Source organism: Condylura cristata, unplaced genomic scaffold, assembly GCF_000260355.1.
Source record: "Condylura cristata isolate star-nosed mole 26May11 unplaced genomic scaffold, ConCri1.0 scaffold00001, whole genome shotgun sequence".
NCBI lineage: Eukaryota > Metazoa > Chordata > Mammalia > Eulipotyphla > Talpidae > Condylura > Condylura cristata.
The window spans coordinates 58,782,312-58,794,207 of NW_004567102.1; the positions used below are offsets into that span (position 1 = coordinate 58,782,312).

At 41.7% G+C, this 11,896-nt stretch overlaps 1 protein-coding gene across 1 annotated transcript in view; it reads right to left on the minus strand.

The window, feature by feature from the left end:
- MAN1A1 (mannosidase, alpha, class 1A, member 1) overlaps window positions 1-6,888 on the minus strand; it is a 160,979-nt gene extending 154,091 nt beyond the window's left edge. The window contains exons 1-2 of the mRNA XM_004673818.2: window positions 6,659-6,888; window positions 5,545-6,402 (exon numbers count right to left, since the gene is read on the minus strand). Of these exons, the coding sequence (XP_004673875.1) occupies window positions 5,545-6,156 (612 nt within the window). The 5' untranslated portion in view covers window positions 6,157-6,402; window positions 6,659-6,888. The remainder of the gene's footprint in view (window positions 1-5,544; window positions 6,403-6,658) is intronic.
- Window positions 6,889-11,896: the final 5,008 nt, after the last annotated feature.

The following is an 11,896-nucleotide window of genomic DNA, read 5'->3' on the forward strand; positions in this document are numbered from 1 at the left end:
TTCACTAACTACCACACTGTTTCAGAATGTTGGAGCAGGGTCATATAGGGTCATCCAGAGACTCTCTAGGGCCTACTTGTGTAAAGAGAACTGTGTGCTCCTAAAAAGAAGAGCCCGGGCCCTCCCCGGTGGCACAGCAGGTTAAAGCACTGCACTGAGAATCTAAAGCCGCTTCCGCACAAGTTCAATCCCCGTCTCCCCCGGAGGTGACCACATGGCGTGGCAGACCTCTCCTGACCTGCCCGCTGCTCCCCTCAGCAGTGTACTTCGTCGATCTGCCTGTTCTGTTCCCCACTATGTCTCTGGTGAAGCCTCTCGCTGCCCCTGAGCCTCTGGCCTGTACCCCAGTTCTGTATGCACAAATAAATAAATCTTTTTTTAAAAAAATAATAATTGCTATGGTTAATGTGATTAATATAAGGTCAATTTTAAAATATTGCACATTTGTATGTGTATTCACTCAAAATTAGGGTTTGCAAATAAAAAAATCGGACAACTTATACTTTACTTGGAGAGTTAATTTAGAAGGCACGCCATGTTGGAGATACAGAGCCACATCCATAGGGATCAGACTTCTAGTCTTAACTCAATTCTACCACTAACTGGCAATGTGATTTCCAGAACAATTTTGTGTTTCTGTTGCCTGTACTATAAAATGAATGAGTTAGGCTATCTCTAAGGTCTCACCCAGATACAAAGCTTTATGACTTAGAGCAAATGTTTAGTTTCAAAAATCAGAGTTTTATGTCATACTGTAAATAAAACTGCTGGTAGGAAAAAAAATAATTTAAAGAGTTTGCGAATGGATCTTAAACAGACTTGAGGCAGGAGGGGAGAGGGGGGAGATGTGGGAGGTTGTGGGGGGGTTGTTAAAAGAGTTCAATTAACACAAACAAGGCACTAGACTAAGAACATGGAGGAAATAGACAAGGCTTAGTTTCCCCAAAGACTCTCTTCCATAATCATTTTAGCCTGCTTAGGAGAGAGGCATTTCATACTATCTACTCCTATTTTGACAAATCAAAACTCATCTTTGATTAAACACACACACACACACACACACACACATTTTAATGGTTTTGCAGATTATAACAAACGTGAAAGGCCACCAGTGCTTAACTGGGATAAAGGTGTTGGCAGGTACCAATACAGTTGTTCTCTACCTGCTGTATATTTAGCCTCGTCATTTCCACTGATGTGTACTTCCTCCCCTGACCTTAAGACACATACATTAACTGTCCTTAATAAAGTTCTTACACTATCAAAATTTATGAAATAATTTAATACAAGTATGTAAATTTATACTTAATTCCAACAAACTCAGATCTCATATAAAAGGCAAGTTTTATACATGTGAATTATTAGATACATTTCTCAAAGATGGTTTATTTGTTCACCAAAGAAATACAGATACACTGACTGAAAAATGCAGTTTTTACCTCTTGACACCCTTAATTAAGCTCTGAGTCTTATCTACAGATCCTTTAGATGAGTCTTAAGTTACCTGATAAGAGACAGAATATGCTCAACTTGTCAATAGATTATAGAAAAGGTAAGCCAAATATAACTATCCACTAATAATTTTTCTTTTTTGTATATGAATGTTTACAAGTCAGCATCTACTTCAATACACATTACTGACCTTAATTTCTTCATGTACTTATTAAAGAGAGAAATCTTCACAAACACTCCATCATCTATCTGCTCTGAGAAAGGCCCTTAAAGAATCTCTTATTTGGGCCCTCCCTGGTGGTGCAGCAGGTTAAAGCACAGCACTAAGAAGCTAAAGCCACTTCCGTATGAGTTCGATTCCCGCCTGCCCCGGAGGAGATCCACATGCTGTGGCAGACCTCTCCTGACCCACCCACTACTCCCCTCAGCAGTGTACTTCCTCCATCCATCTGTTCTGCTCCCCGCTCTGTCTATGGTGAAGCCTCACACCACCCCTGAGCCTCTGGCCTGTATCCCAGTTCTGTATGCACAAATAAATAAATTAAAAAAAAAAAAAAAGAATCTCTTATTTGTCCATGTACATGGTCAGGTGTGTTTCAGAGCAGGGTGAGCAAATGAACAGGCAAGGCAACTCAAAGGTAACTAATACTCTTTGGATTCAGTTCTTCAACTAAGGGTTTTTATTATTTTGCAAATTTTCCATACCAGAACCACCCAAATACATTTAAAGTGCTGTTTACTAAAACAAATGTGTATGTTATTACAAGTAATATATACTACTAAACTATATTTAGCTATAATGTTTTTAATCATCAGTGATCATATGAAAGTTTCCTTTTAATGTTTCATGATTATATAAATAAATGAGTGGAATATAAAACTAAGGCCTATTTTGAGAAAATTAGAAAAGATGATTGTGATAACCTACTAGTTCTAAAGTCTTATCTGAAGAGACCCAAGGTCTGGCTGTTCAAATTTTCCACCTCAACCCTTTTGGGGACTCCAGTCTGAGAAGCTAGAATCACCTCTAGCAATCTGATCACCTTCAGCCCCTACCACACATCAACTCTCCATAATTTCAGAAAATGAAAAATAAAAGCATCCAGCCTCTCAATGAAGATTAGGGACCTAATCCTACAAGAAGTGCAGATTCTTTGTGTAGGCATAAAAACAAACAAAAAACACTTTCCGGTTTAAAAAAGGGGGGAGGTAGAAGGAAAAACAGACAATTTTTCCTATGATTCCCATGGTGCTGTTTTAACTTCTGTGCTTCATTATCCTAACACTTTTTTTAAAGCTAAGGACAGGCTGACTAGAGTTATAAAAATATCAAACTCATGAAAATAAATATAAACTATTACAATTTTCAGGAAAACCCAGAGTTAATTTACAAAGTATTAGAGGGGAAGGGCTTATTCAATTTTAAGTTTACATCAAAAATTCACCTATCCATCAAATTACTGAAAATCACATACTTTGTTGTTGTTAGATAATATCCCATTTGAAATTACAGACTGTCTCCCCTTTCGAAACAAATCTGGTAAAAACTTAGCACTGCACCAGTAACCCAAATATGTTAACAACAAAAAACAGTACTGGTCATTTTTAAGCCAAACCTACAAAATAAAATTTGACTCAGAAATTATAGTCCTAGAGCCCATATTAAAGACTAGTACTTTTAACTATAAAAGTGTTAGTACATTCAGATGTAGCAGAGAAACTAAAGTATGTGAGGAGAGCTAGAAATTATAAGGGACAAGAACATCAAAACCATGAGACATACCCACAGGGCCATGACAAGGAGTCCAGGTGGTGCTGTCTAAAACTGAATCTAAATGGGCAAAGTCCAGTGCCCTATTCACAATGGACAACTACTCTTTACTGTCTAAAACTGAACATTCACAGCATCATTTAGAGTAGCATGAATTACTTTTGTTTGTTTTGTTTGCACTAATCTGAAGAAAAACTATAATCAATTTCTTTGCCTTTGACCAAAATACTGAAGCTAACTATGCTGGCCTTTTATGAAGAGTGGAGGCAGGAAGGGGTGTAAGCTCAAGACAGCCTGGAATTTTACAGGACACATTTAGCTCCAACACTGTCTGCAAGAATGGGTAATTTCCCAATATACAGGTATTAAGATGTAACTTCCACACTGACACAGAATGCTACATAAACTTCCTTTATATGGCTAATTAAGACATTTGATTCAGAGACACAGAGCACATGGATCTAATCGGGACAGACATGCATATGCTGCCCTGAATTGCTACTCTCCCACTGCTTCTGCTCTAAATGCACTTTTGATAATTGCTGCTTAGTACCAATAGCTTTTTAAAATCCATGCATCTCTAGTATTCAAGATAAATTCAAGATAATTTCCGAAGACAACTTTAACACTAACTGGCAGCTCATAGGAATTTAGAGCCATGAACATGTGATTTACACTGTTTCAAACTTAAGTGCAACACAACTAGATACTGATTTGCATTTAGCTGAGTCTTGGTTTGATATTTTTAAAAGGGTTAAGAGATGCCAGTAGGGAGACATAAGGTGAGAAGTTGAGCTTTTACCCCACCAGCATTCTGGTTTGGTAATCCTGAAAGGATTTAACGGAGAAGGAAAACAAATAGTTAGGGGGTATAAAATCCATTTCCTTGAGTCTACGCCCAATGAGAGGTGTCAAAAAAAGGGAAAGCTGATGGGCAGTGGAAAGGAACAATATTCCCAGGAGAAACGAAGGCATTTTGTCCAGAGCGAACTGGACCAAATCCAGCTTACCAAATCCACTTTAACTTGTTCAACTACAGCTTAACCAAATTCACCTTCTCTGTATTAAAATGTCAAATTCCATGACAACCCAATTGCTTCAGTTTGTAGTCACTCAATTAAATACCTCTTCACGATCTCAAAATTATTTACTCTGAAAATGGAGGGAACAGGACGCTTCCTTTCCTGATAACCTACCCAACACCAAAACATAAAATTTATTTTAAGTCTCTGAAATTAAAAGACGACAACAACAAAAATATTACTTCCATTCCTATGTATTTTAGAAATCTGAATAAAGATTGGGGTTGTTATGTTTTTAATTTGGTTCCTACAGTTCTTAGATTGTATGAGATACAGGCTGGCATAGTTTCACACACAAGTATAGTCACATAAGGAGGCAAGTTCAGAGTCTGATGACAGGTGACTAAGGTGGCGTCTCAGCTTCTAGTCCTGTCTCCAACACTTACTGGCTGTAAGGCCCTGGGTCTTTCATCTTAAAATGACAGTCTGAAATGATTTTAAGGGCCTCTCTAGCTTTAAGATAGTCATAAACTAAAAACAAGTTACTAGTTCCAAAAGCAAATTAAGAGAAGTAAATTATATAAGACTAATCAAAATCCATGTTTGTTCTAGATTATCACTGTGCTGCGGTGGACAAAGACCTGTTGCATCCCGTGAGATATTTCTTTTCTGATGGTACACTGGACATTTTAGAGGTTGCCTCTTTAAATTTTCATTTTAAGAAAAGAAAACAACAGTGTGTACCTTATGATAGGATGTCCTGGAATTTCACCTTTATAGTCTGAATATACAGAGGCAGAATAAGGCCACATGGCAGAATAGGGCCTCATGACTGAACTGCCCAGGTGTGTTGGTTTGCTATTAGAACCCTTATTAAAAGTGACTGAAGCTTTCCGTTTAGGTTCAACCTTCATTTCGGTGCCAACACCTTTTTATGGAGGTGCTTTGGTGTCTTTACTGTCACTGTTCTCAGAGACAAGTAACCCTGTACTGGCCAATAAAAGAGACCTGCACACCATCTGCCATTTATTTAACTACCTAGGTAGTCTGGTATAGGATCACCCTAGCATGCAAGTTAAAAGCAACGGCCGGGATTCAACCTCTGATCTTAATTGGCAGTATCTACTCTAATACTGAAAAAGGAAAAACGAAAGAGCCTTTGACACTGCACCTGGTGGAGGTGGAAACCTCCGTGTAGACCTACTGTAACGTTGCAATCTTATAAGAGTTTCAAAGGTTCGTCGTTTCTGCCTGAAAAACACAGCTGGTAGGGAGGGATGCCTAGCACAGTGCACTCACCTCTTTGATCTTTGCCCTCTTCTCTGCTATGTCGGCGTCGGCCGGTTGCCGGCTAACCACCCCGATGGGGGGCACGAAGTCCACCGGTGGCAGCCTCTTGAACGTCGCCTTATGCTGCTGGTCCTGGGCCACCTTTTCCTTTTCCAGCAGGATGTCTCTTTGGATCTCCTCCGGCAGCTTCTGCAGGGTCTCCTTGGCTTCCCTGAGAGCCCGCTCGTGGTTTTCGCGGATTCTGGCCAAATTGTCCTCCAGGGCGGCCTCAGGGTCCCCGGGCGCGCCCTCCTCGCCCTGCCGAAGTCTCCCATCTACTATGTCCTCGGCACGCGCCCCGGGCCCGGGCTTGTGTTCTACGCCCGGCTGCAGGGCGGGGCTGGAGTGGAACAAGACCCCGCTGAGTAGCTTGGAGGAGTCGGGCAGGAAGAAGATCGCTCCGAAGCAGAGCGTGATGAAGGCGCTGAACACCAGCAGTAGCACGAACTTCTCCGTCAGGCGGAAGGCGGCCGGGCCCGATCCCTTCCTGCCGCCGCCGCTGCCAAGCCCCCCACCCAGGCCGCCGCCCAGGCCGCCGCCCGCCGGGCTGCTGAAGAGCGGCAACAGGCCCCCCACCGGCATCGCTCCAGCCGACGCGGTCGCCGGGCAGTCCGCTGTCCAGTGGCCCTGCTCCGCGCAGCTCAGCAGTAAAACTTCGCCGCCGCCAGGCGTCAGCGGCTGCGGGGCTGGGTCTCGCGCATCCAGGCCGCCCAAACCCCTCGGCTGGGCTGCAGGTATCCCCAGGGGAAACAACTCCCCGCCCAGTCTTCTCTGCGGGGCGTCTCCTCTGGCAAACAAGCACGCGCTACAGACCACTGGCGGCAGTCCCTGCGGGAAGAGAAACAGTGAAAGGTAGTAATTACGGTGATGCTGATAAAGTTTCCGCGGGTCTCCGCCTCCGACAGCTGTGCAAGCCACCAGGACAGCTCGCGTGCGCCCAGGGGCCGGAGTCCAGCTCCGGCCACCGCCCTGGAAGCCCACTATTTGGACTTGGGGTGAAGTTTTCCTGTCCCGGGGGGCGGGGTGTCCCGCGCACACTTGGAGCTGGGCCGCGCTCGGACACCTCCAGGAGAAGGCAGCGCACCTCCGGCACGAGGGGCGCAGCGCGGGTGGAGGGGCTCGTCAACTTCGCCGGCTTCTCATCCCGGAGCTGGGACTAGCTGCCTCTGCTTTCCAGGCGGCGGCGGCGCGCCCCGTCCGGCCGCCTCGCAGCCCTGGTCGCGGCTCAGCCGGAGGAGCGCGCCGACCTGCGGACGAGCAGGAGCGAGCAGAGCAGCTCAGCACGTTGCCCTCCTCCGCGGCCCCGCGAGCACTAATACCACTGCCGGTCTCCAGGCGATCGGAAACGAGGGCGGTGACGCGTCCGAAGAGTGAAGGCGCGTCCGAGCCAATCACGCGCCGCCCAGGGCCCCCCGCGGGGGCGGGACCGAGGCGGGGAGGGGGCTGCGCGGGGCGGGGAGTTTACGGGAAGCGCAGCCTCGCGGGGGCCCGACCGGGGGCGGGGAGGTCGCGGGTCTGGACCCGTGAGGCGGGCGGGGAGGCTGGGCGGACTCGCTGCAGAGGCCCCTGGGTGTGAGGCAGCGGCGGAGCTCAGGGTCGGAGAGTTTAGGTCGACCCGACCGAGGTCCTTGGTTGGTCCTGGAGGGATGGTGGGTCTCGCTGTGCTGGGGCTGTTGTGGGACCTCCTTACCGCTGCCGGGGGTCCGCGCCTGGCGGTGTGGAGCCCTCGCGGAGCTGGTCCCGGGACGGGTAGAGTCTCGCAGACAATCACCGAACATTGGGTCGTTCTAAAGCGCATCTTTTCTCCAGTTTCTTTCATTTAATCCAGAGCGGGGATTCCCCCGGTGCAGGTAGCTGTTAGCACAAAAGTCTTTACGCCAGACGCTGTGATCCGGAGGGCGTTAGAGCTCTCTGGTCGAACATCCTTTTACATCCTAAAGAGACCTAGGTTTTGTGGTTGCCTAGGATTCTTCTAAGCGTCGTCTGCCCCTTAAAAAAAAAAGTTGCGTATCTCCCCCACCCACATCCACTTTCAAAATTCATTTGCCTCATAGAATTTGGTCAAATTTTCCATTTGAAGTAGAGTTTTATGTTGCCATAGCGTCAAGCTATAAATTTGAACACTGTTGAAATTAAGCCTTGAATTTGACTTCTTTCAGGGAAGTAAGGAGCTGGTCCAATAATAACTGTTTCAAGACAGCATTATTTTCCAAAATGTGTTCGTAATTCCCCTGTTGCTCTGCAAATAAGAGATATCAGGGAAGGAAAAGTTGACTCTTTCCATTTCAAAAAGCTAGTTTGCAGCAGCCATCTCCTATCCCTCACCCTTCCTTGCAAACATAACTGCAACTGTTTCTGCTCCTTGTTTTTTTTAAAGATTTATTTATTTATTCATACAGAACTGGGGTGTAGGCCAGAGAAGCGGAGGGTGATGCGGGGCCATGTGGATCTCCTCTGGGTCAGGAGGGAATCGAACCCATGCAGAATCTGCTTAAGCTTCTCAGTGCTGTGCTTTAATCAGCTGCACCACCAGGGAGGGCCCTCTGCTCCTTGTTTTAAAGGATACAGCTGGCATCTTTCAGGAAGGTGCCCACAATAAAGTTGTTTTCAGGTGTTAAACTGTATGAGAAAATGTAAAACTGAATCTAAAATCCTCATTACAATTTGCACTTGCGTTTTCATTTTGACCATCTTTATGTGTTGTATATTTGTTTTGTGTAAAATGAGTCATACAGCCAAAGTATCTGTTAATAAGCTATTAATTATGCTTTGGTAAACTGACTTAACAGCTTGGTTTTTTGATAACTGCTATGAAATTCTATGCCCAGAAGAGTGCAGCATATCCAAACAGGGTAACAAAATTCAGAAGGGCTGTCAAAAAAATACCTTTTTTTCAATGATGGGATGATAATTTTTGTGTTGAAATGACTTTGTAAGTTGGAATAAACCTGTTTCATGGAAATAAAGAAAACAGTCTTCAAATAAGATTCATAAAGTTGAGGAGAAATAAAACATTCACTTTATAATAGTAGAGATCAACATACTTAACATTTTGAACTCATCTTTTAAGTCTGTATGCTAAATTTTGAAGGTTTCTACCTTGATTGTTTGTTAACTGCACATACTGGTTAAGTATCAAATTAGCTTCCTAAGTTGTGTGAACAGGCTGAAAACTTCCAGTCACTGTGGAATAGTCTTATTTGTTTCTAGCAGCATCGTTATAATTGAGCTACTTCTTGGCTAGATAAACATATTAATTATGGTTACTTGCCCTAAAAATCAACGTCTTTGTGATCATACTTTCCAGAATGATTTTTTATTATAATGATTATGTTTTACAAATAGAATTATTTCTTTTAGCCGCAGAAATAGTGAAAATTTTAATTTAAAAATAATATTACTAAATAGTCCAGAAAAGCAATAAAATCTACTTTTAAGTGCCTGTTAAAGTGGTAATGAAGGGAGATCATAACCCTAATTATAATTCTAGCACTCTCTAATTTGATACCAAACCAGTTTGGGCAGTTAACCAACAACTAAGTAGAAACCTTCAAAATTTAACATATGGAATTAAAAGAAGAGTTCAAAATATTTTAAGTATGTTGATATCTACTACTGTAAAGTCTTTTTAAAGTGAGTGCTCTATTTCCTTTCACCTTTATGAATCTTATTTGTAGAATGTTTTCTCTAGAAACAGAGGTTTACCTGTATTTCTTATGAAACAGAGGGTTATTATGAGTGAAACTTGGCTTTAATGATTGGCTTAACAAGAAATTAGCGTGGCTGGTTGATTATGGGTTACATATTAAAGGATGTCTGTCTCTGTTAGGTAAGATGAGAAATGCATGGAAGTGCTCATATTTGAGGGTAGAATGTTATTTTAAAAAATTCGTAGAGAAGGTATTTGAAGAAATACCTTAGCCATGTAAACTAAACTAACTTAGCCACAAACTAACTTAGCCATGTAAAATCCTTTAACCACACAAAAGCCCTGGGTGTTCATGGTAAATGAGGACTACAGAAGAGTTAATAAGTTGAAGCATGCATTTTTTAGAAGAAACATCTAACATTTTGCCCTGGTTGTAATACCACAATCACATTGTGTTCTATAGTTGGGGGGAAAATGCTTTGCATCCTGAGCTAAAGCAAAAAATAAAGGCGACTGGTTTGGTGTGCACATAATATAACTTTAACTATATCACATCCATCTGACTTCTTCACTATATCAGCCTGAAAATATGTCATGTTTTGTAAATATAATGAATGAGGTAAAGCTGCTATTTTATCACTATGAATACTCTACTGTAAACTTAGCAGCCTTAGTAATTTTGTGTGGTTTTTCTGTTCAGATGCTTACTGTGTTCTTGATTGGTCAGCCAGTCCTGAATTATGACTCTCGTGTACCATTTATAAGTCTGCTTGCCTTACATTTCTTTTTCTAGTGCTTTTTGTGTGTCTTTCTCTGCTGATTTGTACATATTTGTGTTTCAAAAAAAAATCTTTGTAATTGAATGTATTCTAAGATCTGGTTTTGATTAGAGAAACTGCATCCACCCCCCCCAAGGAAATATCCAAGTTATTTGGCTGCTTGAGTTTCTCGATTTAAAAAAAATAACACTCAACAAAAGGTAGATTTAACTGTTACATTAACTTGTCCAAAATTAGATTTAAAGATAGTGATAAACAGGGACACAGGTGGAAAGGTGATAATATTTTTTTTTATAAAAAAGTTGGGTGAATGGCTTTTTATAAAATTACAAGTTTTCAAAAAGTAAAGTGAAAAAAATAATTTAGTAAAAGTATCCAGAAAGCACTATGTAGAAGTTTATGAAAGAATCATTTTGAGAATTAATGTTCCTTCATTCAAATAAGAAATAATCTTATAAAATAATTTAATTTAATATATGTATGCAAATTTCTGACAAGTTAGATTCTTGATAAAATTTTATAGCAGATTTTCTGTCATCAAATTTCAAGTCAAACTATGCTTTTATTAAGACATATATAATGTACAAAAATAGTTCACTGTGAACATTAATCCTGAAATTACAATACTTCACTGATCACCTCTGAATTTTTTTAGAAGATTTATTTATACATACAGAACTGGGGTACAGGCCAGAGGTGCAGGGGTAGTGCAAAGACTCACCAGAGTCAGTGTGGGTAGCAGAACAGGCAGATTGACAAATTCACTGTTGACGGGAACAGCAGCAGCAACAGGAGAGGTCTGCCATGTGGATCACCTCTGGGGCTGAATCGAACTCAACCCAACCTTGGCCAGCTTCACAGTGCTGCACTTTAATCCGTTGTGCCACCAGAGAGGGCCCATCTCCGAATTTTAAATGAAGTTTATTGAGATATGAATTAACCAACATTTTGTATATGAGCTACAATCATACCTCTGATTCTCACCCTATCCCCTCAATTTACATTGGAACAGCTTGAGTAGTTGATTAGTGTTTTAAGGCTCCTACCACTTTGGGGAGTGGGAGTAGGAAGCTGAATCCATAAAAGGAACTAACTCTGTCCTGCAGGCTCCTTTTAAAAGGTCTATTTTTATTTTGAGCACATTTCATAAATACTAATAGTCCCCAAATTAAAAACACTGTGTCCAACAAAAGTACTTATAAATTGGTTATTTGAAACTTTTAGAGTACTTCTCTCCATAGAAACAAAGTTGTAAATGGTGCTTTCGGTTGCTATAGCGTTCTCTACACAGTTCTAAAACCTTAGGGAAGAATAAAATGTTGGAAAAATACTGTTGCAATGCTGGTAATCTGTTACATTAAATTAGAAAGTGTTTTATTTATCTTGAAGGTTGGAACCTGAGAACAAACAGATGTAGTTGGAAAAAGAGAATATATAATGATCATTTCAGAAATTTTCCAAACCAGCTGTCCAGATCAGAAAAGTTTTTGCAGATTCTTTTTTAAATTTTTATTTTCTATATATCTATTTACATTATTATTCATTTTATAACAATGCTTACTTCCCCTCCTTCCATCACTACAGTTCCCCCACCCCCACCCCCCATAATCCTCCCTCCTTCTGTTCCCTCTCTGCCCCATTCCCCTGTAGAATCTCTCTGGTTTATAATTGCCTGCTTGTTTTTGTATTGTGTTGTTTTGTATTGTAATAACCATACACATTTTCCTCCCTGTCTTATTTGGTTCTCTTAAATTCCTCCTATTAGTGAAATCATTCAATTTTTTTTTCTTGTTTCTTCTGACTTATTTCACTGAGCACAATCCCTTCCAGCTCCATCCATGTTGCTACAAATGGCATAAATTTATCAATTTTGATTGCCAAATAGTATCCCATT